Genomic DNA, 15,291 nt, shown 5'->3' with positions numbered 1-15,291 from the left:
GATAAGGGCGCGATATCTTTCGCGCGCTGAATTCTCATCTCATTAATATGCAAATTGAATTTCAAATTATTTACCCCGCGCATGCGACCGCCAGATTCGAAATCAAATCGAACTTCAAATTGATTTTGAATCCGAAGTTCGAGAAGTATCGATATCTTCGACGCGCGGAGCCAGTTCCCCGAAATCACCGAGTCGCGGAAAAATTTAAAACGTCCATCGATATAAGGACGATGATAAACGAAAAAGTAAAACAAGGAAACAGGGAAACCCTTGGTTGCATTAGCTGACAATTGTGAGTCGGAGAAGGAGGGAATGACGTTCTCTCTCTTGCTCGGCGCGTCGAACTCGGAACAACTCGAAACGGGAGACGCCGAATTGGAGAGTGGTACTTGGTTCTCTATTGTTTTCACTCGAGTCGAAGATGCGCGATGGTAGAAGTTTCGCTGAGAATTCGAAATAGCGTTGTAATGCATCCGGGAGTCGTGTGGCCTGCTGTTATCTTGCATAATATTCCAGCGAGTGTCGGAAAGGCGTTAAAATAACGCGAGGCTACGCTGGAACAACGGTCCGAAGGAGCCTAACCTAAGCCTAACAATGAGCAACAAGGCTAATAACAGCGGTGAGTACATACATCGCGGTTCCTTCGATACTTTTCGTCACGACGACGATTCAATCAATGATAAATCCACAATTGAGACGTCTCCTGTATAAAAGGCATTTGCTGCAAGAGAGATAGATCCCGTGCAGGAGCAGCTGACCGGCCGAGTACGAGAGGTTGGGAACTACGCGATCTGGAGTTTGTCCAGCTGTAAACCGGGTTTCGGCGTGGACCAGCTTCGCGACGATATCACGGAGACGTACTGGCAATCGGACGGACAGTTGCCACACCTGGTGAACATACAGTTCAAGAGGAAGACGACCATTCGCGACATATGCATCTATACGGATTACAAGCTGGACGAGAGCTACACGCCAAACAGGTGTGGATATATCTTCCGTTACTTGGTAATACCGGCGATACCGGCGAGCGCGTACCACTGGCCGTTATTGACACATGCGTTCTGGCTAATTCGCAGGATAAGCATCAGAGCTGGGACCAACTTTAACGATCTGCAGGAGGTAGAGGTGATGGACCTGAATGAGCCAAGCGGATGGATAGTGATCCCCATTAAGAACATCAACGATCGGCCTATTAGGACATTCATGATTCAAATAGCGGTCATCAGTAATCATCAAAATGGCAGGGACACCCATATGAGGCAGATCAAGATCCACAGCCCCGCGCAAGATATTCTTGGCCCGCCGGCGCCTTACATCCCAGGGCAATTTCTTACCAATGAATTTTTACGCTACGCCACTATTAGATAAGATTTGTAAATTGAACTTTCTGAACATACATAAGTATACATATATATATATATATATATATATATATATAAAATAAAATAAAATTTTATTATCATCAACATTCAATTCGACATATTTACAAACTCTTTCATTCTCAATCACTTATTTTGCTCAATTTATTTTATTATTTACTTGGTAAGAATAAATTGATTATTCTATTGAAGTGTAAATGTAAACGAGAAATTCTAAGGCTTCCTGCATATGTACATACACAGTGAGATTTATATCGGCGTTTATGTATACCTGTTACAGACTGGAATGCGGAAAGGTAGGAACTATGTACAGAAAAACTGTAAACACAATACACACTATTGGGCGGCGAGCTCGCATTGTGAGTCAGTCGTGATCGGTAGCTTTGAGAGACTACTTTGTGCGAATATGTTACGAGAGCTCCTCTTGATTTTCACGTTAATATGTGTGACACAGTGCGAACATTCCCCTTATTCAACGGAAGATTTGTACGCGATACTCGATCGAACGACGGAATACTTCAAAAATCTCAGTAATGGTAAAATATTAATTACCTGGTACTTGAATATTATAAAAAATTACCGTCCTTATTTCTGAAACATTTTTAGCGTACGATGCATTAAACAATGACACTTCGAATAATATTAACAACGAAATTGCGAAATATATGAATGATACGACCGAAGCGATCCTTCAGAAAACCAAGCGCCAAAAGAGGGGCCTTCAGAATGAGCGCAGTAGAGGTGAGCAAAAAATTTCCCACGTATCATTTGTACAAAAATCCCGTGAGATTGATAGAAATTAGACAAGATATATATTTAACACGCTGCTACTTTTATATAATTGTATCAATCCGAAAATTTGCTGAATTTTCCTTCTATTCCAAAAAGCTCCTTGAACGCGTGCTGGCAATCGCGATCAGTTAGGTATTTGAGAAGTTGACCCATGTCGTTGTGACGCTCAGTAGTGGGAAAGGAGATTTCTTGGAAGTCCGTAAATTTGCGCATTCTGTCCACATTGTTGCAGTCCTCCTCTTTCTCCAATAATTTTATTAATATCCTGTGCCAGTTCATAGACCTGATCTGCAAAAGAATTGTACAGGTGTGAGATATTCTCATTATATTAAATATTAAGATACGGAAGAGATCATTGTTGACGTTACTCTCTGCCAGCAGTAGTCGCAATCTTCCAGACTTCCCTCCATACAAATTATCCCCGGTTTGCCGGCCAAGCAGAATCCCGTGATGGAGTTCTCTTTCGCCAAGCTAGCCACGTCCTGTCTCTTGGACTTGCCGTATATGTGATGACTGTAGATCCAATATCTGGAGAAGGCCACCGGGACCCGATCTTCCGTGCCGCTTTTACTCGCGTCGCTGTGCTTAACCGTTTGATTACGCACGGAAGCTTCGAGATAAGTATCGGCGTTGTCCTGCAGCCACGATATCAGGGTATAGATGCAAGGCTCGCCAGCCTCTTGGGCCTTGACGAGGACAGAGAGTTCTTTGTTCAGCAGTGCCTGCTGCGTACGGTCTAAGCAAGAGCCTCTCGCATACACTTCGGGCTGCTCCTTCGGGTAGTTAGTCGGCAAGTTCACCAGTAGCTCGATACTCCCCTAGTGGCACAAGCAACATGTTAATGATGCAACATATGTGGCTGGCATATGTAGAAGAAAAATTTGGAGAAACATTGAAGTAAAAACAGTTAAGGCGCACACACACCGTGGCAACGTTATGTCATAAGTAAATGTTATATTACACCGTTCAACGGGACCGCGATAGCGTACTCCAGCCATCGCGGTGGGTCCCGGTCGGGGCGCTCGATGTACTCGTTGATGTCAGCCAAAACCCCATAGTCCGCCACAGTCAGCTCGGACGGATAGACGGACTGCAGTGCCTGCAGCTCGCTCACCTGCGCCGTCAGGGTCTCCGTCATCTCTTCCGGAGTGGACATGCTTCGAACGACGACACATACGACAGGACGATGGATCAGTCCACGATTTGCTGCGCGCCGCGCTCGGTTTTCGACGATGATCGGTTCGGTCGAGCCGAGACGATAACACGAAACACTGGTGTAGATCGGCCCGACGTTAAGGTTATCGAGAGATCAGCTGATGTTGGATGATGTCAATAGGAAATCCTACCGCGCGGTTGCGTTTCGAAATCGGAGCACGTTGCCGCGCGTACTCTTTTTATCTTATTCATGCCTCGTTATACTTTTTCGTTCATTAATTACTTCGTTCTGAGACCTTGTTTATAAAAATTGTTCTTACTTTATCCAATTGTTGAATTTATTACCGTGAATAAGGATATTTTTAAGGAAAAGGTGTTTGAAATAATAAAAGTCTCAAAGTATTCAAGAATTAAATCAAAACTGAATAAAATAAGGGAAAGTTTTGAAATTGCAAGTTTTCAAATGTAATAATGCTCATTTACAGAGTATTATTTCTAGAATTTAATAGATTATGGATAAATATTAGCGATAATAAAAAATCATCTGTTTTTTTATTTTGTTACTTTAGTTCTTGTCATTGCTTTATAAGCCTGAAAAAAATCATTAGATATCATCGTCGAATTCTGTAGATATAAGTAATTGAGATGAGAAATGAATTTTACGAATTCTCATTTGATTGCAATTTCAAACTAATTTTATTTACAGGTGTGAATGTGTTGCAAGGTTTCGAAGAGACCTTACCACTCGAATTGTCGGACTTTCAAGATGCGGCCTTCTTTTCCATACAAGATGGACATCGATTGCTCTGGTTTGCAGCTGCCGTCGATTCTTCAAACATGTTACTTTATCAATTTGTTGTATGTCGATTACAGTTATATTCAAGCACATCTTATTTTATGCCGGAATAACAGGAAAAACACTAGCTTTTTTAAAAATTACAACAATGTCTTTCAGGATGATAAAGCTCAACTCGTCGGAACGTATCCGCAATTCAATGGAAAACGGATAATTGTAAATAATTACAGCGCTGGTACGCTTATAGCTGTGCAGAAAGATACCGACGGAATCATCATTCTGCGCCTCAGCAAAAACGAAAGCGGAAGGTACGAATTGCGGTTCAAGCAGGAGTTCGAAATTCCCGAAGTGGTGCATATGTCTATGTGGCTCGGAATGAATCAGCTATACTTGGGAATCGCGACGGAAACGAGAATATTCGTATACGTCTGGCTTGGCGAGAATTTCGACAAGATCGATACGTTGCACTATGGAGCGAGAAAGCTCTTGCCCTTCCAGAACAAGAGTTTCATGCACGTCGTCGTCGTAGGATCGCTCACGAAGATACTCCGGTTTTCCGTGCGCTCTAATAGATTCGTAGAAATGCAGAAATTACATTATGCTAACGACGTCAGTTCGTTTCATTTCAAAGAGGGTCATTTCGAAGAGCGTTTTCTGGTTTTGGCCGGTAACGAGTCCACAATCTTGTATAAGGAGATGTACGGCCGCTTTGTACCGTTTCAAAGAATCGCTCCGGCGAGATATATTCGTTCCCTGACGATGGGAAACACTGTCATCCTTCTCTCATTAGAGCAGGGTACCGCGAGAATTTATCAGTACAACGGCTGGAGATTTCTGGAATTGAGCACGAAATTATCGAACATTCGACAAATTCATTCTATTCGCTTGTACGACGAAGACGTGCTAGTGGCGTATAATCAGGTCGGAGAATGGAAGTTTTTGAGACCCACTTGGACCGTGAAGAAAACATGGGAATCCTTGCAGGAGGAAATAGCTGCTTGGTGTTCCGAGACAAAGCGCAAGGCGTCTCAGAGAACCTTCGTAAAACTTCCAGATTTAAAAAGTCCCGTGATTTCGAACGCACACATTGGTCAGCTTCGTGTGCAGAACGTAAGATATTGTCTCTCACTCTTTGTTAGTTTAAATAAAAAATAGCATTTTATATTTTAAATCGATTAATAAAAATAATACAAATCTGGATTTAAATGTTGCCAGATAAACGGTCAGAACGCAGAGGAATTGGTCCGTTTGACGAAACAGTACAATAGTACATTTGCCAAATTAAATCTAACGCGCAGCCTGTTGGCAGAAAGGACAGAAGATGCCAAGCATGCAATCTTGCATGGTAAAAAAATTACAGTCAAGTGTAAGACGAATTGTCATGTTCATCGTATAATTACGGATGGCGGAATTAAACCTACTGTGGAATCGGAACCTAATCAGGTCCTGCAGTTCGCCAATTTGAAAGTACAGACGATAAATAACTGGAAATGTCCCGTTCCTAATTTTAAGATAGATGATATATTCGTTAAGGAATCCGTTAACGGGATACTGATGCGAGACCTGCAAGAGAGAACTTTGAAAGTTTCGGGAGATCAAGTAATTTCAGGTGATTTAATGCATTCTATATGTTGGTTTCTTTTTCATTACATTTGATGTATGCTGTATTACGTTATACTTGATATATGTGTTTTAGGTAATCATCTCTTCACCAACTTGCATGCGACAAACGTTTCGATTCCGTTAAACATTGCAACGAGAAGCTTTAACCAAACAGTGTATATGAAAGAGGCAAAAGTAAAAAATTTATATCTAACCGAGGACGCATTCTTCTTACCACTGAATGGTTCCACCACTGTAATGAATGGTTCGTTAACCGCTGCGAAAGTGCGAGTTACAGGACTTGTCGAAGCGTCAAGCATAAGATTATTAGGCAAAGAAAGCGAAAAATTAAAGCCTTTGAAAGAGATTCTTACACCATTGACATTGTATGGTGATCGCTTCCTGCAGAACGTGACGTTCAGAAACTTCGTCAGAGCTAAGGATATCGTCAGACCTCGCGGGCTGTCGGTGAAGGAAATCTTAGAGAATAGCGTACCGCTAGATTCTAATGTATCGACGCATTTGATATTATCTAGCAACAAAACAGTAATTATTTTAAAATTTATATCTGTATGTGCATGTGACGATTTCAAATTTATTTTACATTTTGATCTTCAGCAATGGAGCAACGTGACTTTGTGGGACTTTATTACCACGAATTGGGTAACGAAGAACTCTGCTGAAACTATCGTTATTTCTGGTACAAAATACACGAATAACAGTGTCGTTTTGTCAAGCACTGCTTATGAAAATCTTCCCATTCCAAAGTACACACATTTCTTTGCTTTATGAAGCATATAGATTGTCCTAGATTTTCTATTAATTTCTAAAAATATATATTTGCAGATTGACGATTCCCCTGTGTGCTGAGGAAGTTATCATCCCGGAAATTATAACTTCTCCAATAAAAATGGGCGATGTAATTGTAAAACATTTAAATGTCTCGCACGTTCTTGGAGCTCGTAATTTGAACACGACCGTCTTCGATTCGGTGTCAGCTTTACAAAGCGCTGACTTTTCAGCGAAACTATTCACAGGTCGGGTCTTCGTGAAGAATATATCAGCGTCAAAAATTATGGGAACAAATCTAAAAGGTAAAAACAAGTTAAATTCGCCTGAGTCTCCACACTATACTTATAATCTATATTACATAGATTTGAAAATTGAAATGAACGAATGGGTAAGCGTAAACCGCTTCAAAGGACCAGTAAATATTGCGAAGCTCGTCGTTAACAATCTCGAAACGCCAGCCTACCTCAATCTCTCTTTACCTAGGAGAGTAAAGAACGTAGTCGTAAAAGGGGATAGCGACATCGGAAAAATCAACAACATAGATGTACAATCTTTTATGGAAAATGTATTAAAGGTGGACGACCCGATTTCTTTAGGACACGTAACATTCGGTAAGTTTAACATCTAATATTTCCCATTAATTTGAAATGAATAAGAATTCAACGCGTAATTTTTTTTTCTATTTTTGTGCAGCTCGTGGTTTTATATCAAACAACGTATATGCCTCCCACTCGACGTTAAAACTTTCGCATTTAGATACGCATCTCAATTTTGGTTCAAAACGAATTTCCACGACTTTAAGTGCAGAAGCGATAAACGTGCCACAGACCTTTGGTTACGTCGCGAGCGATGCACCAGCGACATTTATTGTACAAGGTACACAGTAACGGAATCTAGTTACATTTTATAACGAAAGAATTTTAAAAATAATGTGTTAATATTTCTATTTTAGGATCAGTCAGATTTTTAGAGGAACCAGCTATACAAAATATAAATGATATGAATCTGAAGCAATTATCTGAGGATTTATGGATGGCAAATCAGGACACAGTTTTATCTGGTAGCAACATAAACCTTGAAAACATAACTCTGGAAGGAGATGTTATATTAATGGTAAGAACAACGAAAGATTTATTTACTTAAAAAAAGGATAATATTAAATATAAGAATTTAATCGTTCTTTCAGAATGAAAATAATTCGTTGAATGTAAAAATGTGGTTGAACATGAAGCACAGAATTTTAAGCAAAACGAAACCACAGCATATTAGTGTACTTGCGTCGTTTAAGAATGTCGAGGTACCTGCTATCAAGGCAGAGAATAATTCAACTCTCCAGTCGTTAGACTTGAATTTGAATAATTTGCTGACTAATTCCTTGATGAGAAATACGGCGCAAATTATAGATGCTGCATGGAATTTTGAAGAATTGTACATAAGTAAGGCAGTTTTAATAGAGGACAGCTATATTGTTTTTCTTAACATTAAAAAGAAAAGATAAATTAATTATTTCTCTCACACAACTTAGATAATATGAGTTGGGATGGTAAATTTAATGGCATCGACTTAAACACGGATATCGTTAGGCGTGACGCAGAACAGAATATTGTCGTCGGGAAGAAAACGATATTGGGTTTGACAACTAAAAATCTCTGGTCGTTAAATATAAACTTTTGGAACTTTACTAAACATGCTTTAACTCAAAGATGTCGGAAACTGTATGTAATTAAGGGTCAAAAAATCTTTAACAACATTACTTTGAACAATTTGAGGTATTTTTTGCCGAATTAATATTTTTGCCGGAGTGATATTCTTATTAAATATCGCTAAGAACTCAGTTTTTTTCTCTTTAGTGTCAGACATACGATTATGGGTCGCAACATCGACGACGCGTTACTGAAGTTCGGCAATCAAACACTATTCGGCACCAAAAGGATAAAAGGCCAGCTTAATGCACCGTCTCTTATTATTGATGGCACTGTGAATGACGTAAATCTGACGGAGTTAATGAACGAGCAAATGAAGAAACATAAAGCGGTGCAGACGATAGAAAGTAAGATGGATTTCAGAAATAATTTAGAAGTTTACGGAAATATCACAATCGATGGACTCTACGAAGGGATAAACTTAACAAATATTAGTAGTCAAAATGAAATAGATGTCGTCTTGAATAGAATGACAGAAGTCGTAGCACTGACGGAAGACATAAAAACTGCATTGCAAAGTAAGTTACACATTTAGATCGTTAAACGGTGTTCGAGTATTGATAGTGTTAATCCGATAATATATTATTATTTTGTATGCAGATCGTGCTATTTATGTGAGCAAATTTGAAGCGGTGGACGAGGATGCGCTGCAAACCGCTTCTAACATTTCTAACGTAGAGGACGTGAAGTACATGAATCTTAACAGTACTTGTCTTTGCGAGTCAAAAAATATTTCCTCGTTTTGTAACGATACGGAATTATTGAACGTTGTAGCCGGTACAAATATCAGTTCGTTTATGACGAAGAAATTGATACTGCTGAACGATACTATATTTTTAGTATTAGTGTCAACAGATTTTGTCTCGATTTATTCATTTATCGATGAGGAACTTTCTCAAGTAGCAGGTAAGTCTCATAGAGAAGAATTATTTACAGTCACGTTAACAGTGAAGATATATAATAACGTTACGAAATAATGTTTGACAGGATTATATGTGCCTGGTATATTTGAAGTATCTGTGGAACCGATTGATAATTCATTGTGGATTTTTTTGCGATTGTCCGAAGAAACCTTGATATTGCGTTATCATACGTGGAATGAACTCGAGCAATACGTTTTGCCAGGCTCGGATTCGTTTGTAATCAGTAAGACACCGAATAGTCAACATTTGCTAATACGATCCGACGGCATGTGGAATCTTGGAGGGCTTTTTCGTCCTGAGCACATTTTTAAAATGCCTCTGGAGGGACGAATAGAGACCTTCGCTCTCGGCGCCGATTACTACGTCAAAGCGACAACGGAAAACAGTACAATTGTTTTAAAAGCACGATATGTAGGGAATTAATATACGTAAAGTGTTTCTTAGCAATTCCCACGGTGAGTTTATTCAAACTCAGAAAATGTATATCTATAAATGGTTCTTTCTTTTACACTCGTATATATTTATCATTTTTACTTGCAGTAGCTTGAAATAAAAAGAGGGAGAAAAATACGAGAAGAAAATTTATAGATATGCATAATAATTGTGTATCTATGTTAACCGCGTCGAAAAAAATATATATATTGAACTGCATTAAAATTATTTCTAGTTTATTATCACAAATGCTAGATAAAGATGTAAAAAACGAATATTACAGAGATCAGGTAGGGCCAATTTGTAAGTTAAGCTTTGATCGTCATTATCGTGGAAACTGTCGCCTAAGAAAGAAATAAAAAAGTTTATTATTACCTATAAAACGTAATTAATTGCAATGACACGTACTTTTGCGGCGTCTTTGAGGACCATTACTTCTTCCGTTTCGTGGGTTTTGTACTCGTTGATCTTTTTTGTCTCCTCGACTTTGTACCGTCTCTGAAAATCGGTCACACGTAATTTTGTGACATCACTTGCGCACGCGTGCTCTCTCCCTCTCTAATTATAGACTTGATCTACGAAACGTAAGAAAATCGACACGCTCGATGGCAAACGCGTATCACAAAATTATTTCGGCTAGTCTCGCAATCAAATGTGCGATAAGATGCGCGTGTACACCAAGTAAATGACCAGCAGTATGCTACGTATCATCAGCATGATGTATGATGGAAACGATACTAAGAGGCACTTGGATTTATAAAGAATGTTTAGGAGCAACGATTGTACGATTGGGCTCTCCGCCCGTACCGGTTCCCTCCTCGCAAACTTCTCCTCGTGTTTCTTGCGCTCCTCGATCGCGTTGTTCAGCGCGATCTGCTCCGCTGGCGTGAGCACCAGAAGGCGCGGATCCATGGCGATCCAGTCGCTCTGCACGATCTGATCCAAACGCCAGCGTTTAGACACGTCCGGCTCAAGCAGACTGCTCACGAGCTTCTTCACGCGATCAGTCAGACTCTCCGTTACTTTGCTGCGGAATTTCCATTTGCGCGCTATCTGCAGTTCGTATAAACGCTTTATATTGTCCTCGTCGAACGGCATGGCCTTGTTCAGCAGTATGTAGAGGATCACGCCCAGCGACCATACGTCGGATATCTTCGGATTGTACGGGTAACCGCGGAGGATCTCCGGCGCCACGTACGACAGCGAGCCGCAGTACGTGTCGCTCAGAACGCGCTTGCCACGGCTGTCGATCGTGTAACGAGCAAAACCAAAGTCCGCCAGTTTGACGTTGTAATTCGACGTGAGAAGAACGTTCTCGCACTTGATGTCACGATGCGCTATTTCCATCTCATGTAGATACTGAAGACCTGGAAAGTGAATATGCGTTAGGAAAAGCACCCCCGCTTGGTACGAGTGAACGCGCAAAGATATGATTGAGTTTGCACAGGCCTAGCTCATCTAACACAACTGTTCTTATTCGCGATTAATCTTTTCAATAAGTTAACGGCCATTTCTTCATACCTAAAGCGAGCTGCCGGAACCACACGCGGGCCTGATTCTCCGCCACCGCGCCGTTCTTCAGGATAAAATCAAGAAGATCACCGTTCTCGGCGAAGCGCATGAATATGAAGTACTTGGTGCGCCTCTGGAAAATGCTGTGAACGTGCACGACGTGCGGATGATTCAGCTTCACCAGAATGTCCAGTTCGCGAGGCAGGAACTTCCGAACGAAGTCTTTTGGCGCGTGTGCGGTGTCGATAATCTTGCAGGCCAAGGTGCTATTTTTCTCCGACTCATGTTCCGGCTTATACTCGGCTAAGTACACCTACAATAAACGAGAAACAACAAACATTGTTTAAACTGAGTTTAAAGAGAAGAATAACAGAAGTTTTTTAATTAGGGTAACATACCTTTGCGTAACAACCTTCGCCGAGCTTTTTCACAAGCTTGTAACCCCGGGCTAGCAGTGTGGCCTCCTCGGACGGTGTCTGGCTCAGGTGCGACATGAGATTCGTGGGACAACAGACGGCATTCTATCCACCGCGTTACCATAATTCGTAATTAGCCGTTCTCACTTTGCTCGACGTTTAGACACGGATTGCATCGTGAATGCGGATAATCCGATGACGTAGAATCCCCATTTGTGCATTCGACAAATGCAAATTATGAAGACCTTTACCGCACTGTTCTACTTCTTTGCCGGCGACGATGACGAATCTATATACTAGAAATTTTGTAGAGTCCGTACTGGCGGTTACTTAACCATTTTGACGAAATGTAAGATGACACGAGTGCCAATGACCGCGAATCGAGCACGGTCGCGTGCTTATCGAAGTAACAAATCGAAAGAAACAATTGAACATCATGAGAAATAGAAAAGCAAGACAAATTTAATGAAGAAAGATGTCTATACACAAATATAAAACATTGGAAATTATCGACATATTTTGTAATTTTCACAGCTTAAAAAATTTCTTAATCAATGCGTAATCAATTTACACATTTTTCACAGTTCTGACTCCAATCGTTCAATGACCATCTTATATTCCTCCTCCAAGATCCGGTATTCCTTTTCTAGTATCTCTTTACGTTGCTCGTCGGATGGTAGACCATTGCCGTTCGTGCACGTGCTCTTCTCCGCGGTATTCTTCAACGCGCGTTCTATTTTCAGCTCCTCATTTTGTTTTCTCTTAAACGGTATATTCAGTCTCTTCTTCACGTCTATTCTGTACGCTCGATATTCTTCCGCGTCCGCGACATTTGTCGCCAGCAATCGTAGGATTTCATACACTACGCGGGCCTGTTTCTGTGGGAAAAAAAAATATTTATATAAGTAAAACAAAGAGAAAGGAGGAAAACAAGCGGTAATAATACAAAATAAATCGCATGTTCATATAGACACCTTGTTTATTTTCAATTTGTTCCTAGCCTCAACGATCATTTCATTGTTGAAACCCTGCTTCAAACGTTTTGGCGCAAAACTGGACAGTGCGCTGCAGTTTAAGGCGTCTACGTAGTTTCGTAGTCGTTGGAATACCTCGGACGGACTTTCCACTGTGAACATAGGCTCGTTAAAATACAGTTATTAACGCGTGAATGTTTTTGCCAAATATTCCTTCCTTACCCGTTATATCTTTAACTTCACGCATTGCAATGTATTTGCGATAAATCGCTTGCAGCAAATGCTTGCCAAGACCTATCCTTCGAAATGGTGGTAAAATTAAGAATTGAGCGATGCGCGGACGAATGTGTTGCGGATAAGCGTAATATCGATATACAGTTGCGAAACCAATCGTCGCATATCGAGTGGTGCCCATAGGCGTGGTATATTTTTCGAATCTATTTCGGGAAAGAGTGATTGTTTAACGAAGACGTTTATATTATATGCAGCTATCTATTCATTGATTCAGAGGTAGCGTCGAGTCATACTTACAAATTAAAATACTGCCATTGTTCATCGTCAAGATCGATGAAAAGAGCTGCGTCTATGTACCAAAGAAGGAATGTTTGAATCCTTTGATGATACTCCTTAAATCCTTTGTAACCCATATCGGCCTTGTAGACCACAAATTGCCTCGCTGTACCTTCATCTGTGCATCATACAGCAAAAAAAAAAGGGCAATAACGTAATCGTTATGTTTAAATGTTATCTTTAAACGAAGTTATCACGTATATGAAGAATATTAGATACCATCTATTGAGAAAGAGTGTATCAATTCTCCGTACGGTGTGAATGTATCATCCTTGGCGAGTGCCTTGGTGAAGTTGGCCAAGCTGTAGTGAACGTCGGGGGCGAGCTTTGGTGCGATCTTTGATAACACCTCGTCAGCCTCGACTCCTTCAAGCTTTGCGTTTACCTTCTCGGTATATTTCATTCCCAGATACGTTTCCAAGCAACCCGCTGAGTAGAACAGGTGTATTTTCAAGTCCAGATAACCAAATATTATCTCCCTATAAAGAATAAAGAGAACAAGGATAACAATTTATATATATATATACATGAAAATATATAATACACATATATGTCCGTATGTAATTTTTTGTGTAGTAATTGACGAAGCATGAATTTTAATAAATCAACATTACAGTGACGAACCTATCTCCGAACACCTGATAAGTCATCTCTGGCTTGAAGACAGCCTCTTCCGAGTGCAGGTCGTTAAGGTTGCGGATCAACCTGAGCTCCAGAGCTTCGTTGCTGTCCGTCACCAGCTTCTTCAGCCGCGCCGTCATCGAGTCCTCCATTTTCCCAAGGAAGAAAATCAACGGGAGAACAATGTGCGGACCGTTAAAATTCCCGAACGACTCCTTCTGACTACGAGGATCTGACCTCGGAAATAGGGTTCGATATAGGTTAGAGCGCCGCGAGGAAGCGACGTCGAGACGTCGACGGGAACGGACAACTACCTGGCGTCGACGTGCACGATCAGATTAACCGGTCGAAGCTGGTTGAAGCCTTTTACTTTAATTTCTGCGGCCCGAGTGATTTGGCGCCAAAACACGACGGTTTCGAGCAAAGTGATCTCTGGAATGAGACCGTTCCTGTTGCTTCTTCAATCATCGACAAGTCCGACAAGATATTATCGAAGACCGACACTACCGACAGTCTTATGGGAGTTTTCGCGTGCAGATTGTTGAAATTTCGACGGTTGTCATAATAGAATATTAATTTGATGGTTTATTATTATTTCGACATTTTGTGGACATGTACTGCGACTCGATAATGTTCAATTTTTTATATTTAAAACCGCATTTACGTTGTTATCATCCGCGTTTGATTATTCATTTGATTGATGATTGCTGCAAAAATACAATTTCGCAGCGATATATATAATATTATTGTGTTGTAAATGTGCAACTTATTTAAGTATTCGTATAATAATAAATCATGAATTTTACACATTATAAATTATAATTGTTCAAATATTTATATTGACAGTCGATAATGTCAATACTCTTCTTCAATTATCCTATTTGATGGTCACAAAAGCCCAAGATTGGCTCTCTACAATAAAACCTCGCATTTTAATCCATGACTTTAGCGTAGGGCTTTTGCGGTTTAAAACCGCAAAAATCGAGCGTATAATAATTACTAATTGATAATTTAAATGAATTAAATCTCCCTTTTCAGTTTTCGTTCTCAAACAGCTGCCAAACAGAATCCTTCTGCCACTTGATATTTTGGCTACGGTCAACGTGACGCAACAAATGCTTCGAAGCATTCCTCTTCTCTTTTCTTTCAATGAAGAAAGAAAGAGAAGAAGAACGCTCCAAAGCATTTGTAGCGTCACGTTGACCGTAGCCTTTATGAGATAAAAATGTCTATTTCTATTTAGATAAGCCAAGCCGATCTTGATATGATCTGACAATTCTGACAAATCCGCACAACTTTTCTTAGAAACTTATTTTCGAAAAATATATATTATTTTATTTAAAAAAAGTCAAGTCGATCTTTATATGATCTTGAAAATTCTGCCCATAAGCAAACTGAGATCGTTAAATTCTATTTCCTTCCTGAGAACTGCACAACTTTTTTTGGAAATGATATTTTCGAAAAATAAATTATTTCTTAAGTCTTAAAAGATTACTTGTTTAAATAAAAAAGAATCACCCTGTATTTTACATGCGTGCGTATTCTGCCTCTTCAAATGTTTTTTATCATTATTTTATCAGGAATAATAGATTGTCCAAAATAGGTTTTATTATAGAATCAACAC

General features: G+C 40.0%; 5 protein-coding genes and 1 long non-coding RNA gene across 13 annotated transcripts; 3 read left to right on the top strand and 3 right to left on the bottom strand.

The window, feature by feature from the left end:
• Positions 1–46: 46 nt before the first annotated feature.
• Positions 47–1,466, top strand: Apc10 (anaphase-promoting complex subunit 10). Of its 2 annotated transcripts, none has more exons than XM_071698307.1 (3): positions 47–619; positions 737–980; positions 1,077–1,466. In XM_071698307.1, the coding sequence occupies exons 1-3, from the start codon at positions 595–597 to the stop codon at positions 1,366–1,368; spliced, it is 561 nt and encodes a 186-aa protein (XP_071554408.1). In that variant the 5' UTR covers positions 47–594; the 3' UTR covers positions 1,369–1,466. The 2 variants fall into 2 exon arrangements, with proteins under 2 accessions (XP_071554408.1, XP_071554407.1); XM_071698306.1 differs by having other exon boundaries at positions 47–620; positions 729–980.
• A 142-nt stretch (positions 1,467–1,608) lies between these two features.
• On the top strand, positions 1,609–9,948 carry LOC139768264 (uncharacterized). Of its 4 annotated transcripts, XM_071698280.1 has the most exons (17): positions 1,609–1,915; positions 1,986–2,120; positions 4,033–4,184; positions 4,282–5,232; positions 5,338–5,731; positions 5,819–6,270; positions 6,343–6,491; positions 6,571–6,818; positions 6,879–7,127; positions 7,210–7,392; positions 7,469–7,629; positions 7,703–7,952; positions 8,042–8,285; positions 8,367–8,737; positions 8,820–9,125; positions 9,207–9,597; positions 9,683–9,948. In XM_071698280.1, exons 1-16 carry the CDS (start codon positions 1,609–1,611, stop codon positions 9,563–9,565), a joined length of 4,911 nt encoding a protein of 1,636 aa, XP_071554381.1. In that variant the 3' UTR covers positions 9,566–9,597; positions 9,683–9,948. The 4 variants fall into 4 exon arrangements, with proteins under 4 accessions (XP_071554381.1, XP_071554382.1, XP_071554380.1 ...); XM_071698281.1 differs by having other exon boundaries at positions 7,273–7,392; positions 9,207–9,948; XM_071698279.1 differs by having other exon boundaries at positions 9,207–9,948.
• Positions 2,175–3,327, bottom strand: LOC139768273 (RWD domain-containing protein 2A). The gene is made up of 3 exons (XM_071698303.1): positions 3,133–3,327; positions 2,540–2,989; positions 2,175–2,459 (listed from the first exon to the last, which is right to left on the bottom strand). The coding sequence occupies exons 1-3, from the start codon at positions 3,325–3,327 to the stop codon at positions 2,226–2,228; spliced, it is 879 nt and encodes a 292-aa protein (XP_071554404.1). The 3' UTR covers positions 2,175–2,225.
• Positions 9,790–11,620, bottom strand: LOC139768270 (testis-specific serine/threonine-protein kinase 3). Of its 2 annotated transcripts, XM_071698301.1 has the most exons (5): positions 11,485–11,620; positions 11,096–11,399; positions 10,382–10,941; positions 9,983–10,072; positions 9,790–9,918 (listed from the first exon to the last, which is right to left on the bottom strand). In XM_071698301.1, the coding sequence occupies exons 1-5, from the start codon at positions 11,578–11,580 to the stop codon at positions 9,883–9,885; spliced, it is 1,086 nt and encodes a 361-aa protein (XP_071554402.1). In that variant the 5' UTR covers positions 11,581–11,620; the 3' UTR covers positions 9,790–9,882. The 2 variants fall into 2 exon arrangements, with proteins under 2 accessions (XP_071554402.1, XP_071554401.1); XM_071698300.1 differs by having other exon boundaries at positions 9,790–10,941.
• On the top strand, positions 10,842–12,471 carry LOC139768276 (uncharacterized). Of its 2 annotated transcripts, XR_011717323.1 has the most exons (3): positions 10,842–10,981; positions 11,102–11,349; positions 11,475–12,471. It is a non-coding gene; the product is annotated as an uncharacterized lncRNA (long non-coding RNA). The 2 variants fall into 2 exon arrangements; XR_011717322.1 differs by having other exon boundaries at positions 11,102–12,471.
• On the bottom strand, positions 11,947–14,163 carry Hat1 (histone acetyltransferase 1). Of its 2 annotated transcripts, XM_071698298.1 has the most exons (7): positions 13,982–14,163; positions 13,671–13,899; positions 13,266–13,525; positions 13,008–13,164; positions 12,699–12,913; positions 12,477–12,628; positions 11,947–12,380 (listed from the first exon to the last, which is right to left on the bottom strand). In XM_071698298.1, the coding sequence occupies exons 2-7, from the start codon at positions 13,817–13,819 to the stop codon at positions 12,081–12,083; spliced, it is 1,233 nt and encodes a 410-aa protein (XP_071554399.1). In that variant the 5' UTR covers positions 13,820–13,899; positions 13,982–14,163; the 3' UTR covers positions 11,947–12,080. The 2 variants fall into 2 exon arrangements, with proteins under 2 accessions (XP_071554399.1, XP_071554400.1); XM_071698299.1 differs by having other exon boundaries at positions 13,671–14,163.
• Between the last annotated feature and the right edge of the window lie 1,128 nt (positions 14,164–15,291).

Source organism: Temnothorax nylanderi, unplaced genomic scaffold (genome assembly GCF_030848795.1).
Source record: "Temnothorax nylanderi isolate EJ_2023f unplaced genomic scaffold, tnyl_v1.0 TNYL_tig0015_pilon, whole genome shotgun sequence".
NCBI classification, from domain to species: domain Eukaryota; kingdom Metazoa; phylum Arthropoda; class Insecta; order Hymenoptera; family Formicidae; genus Temnothorax; species Temnothorax nylanderi.
This window is presented reverse-complemented; position numbering and strand designations above follow the sequence as displayed.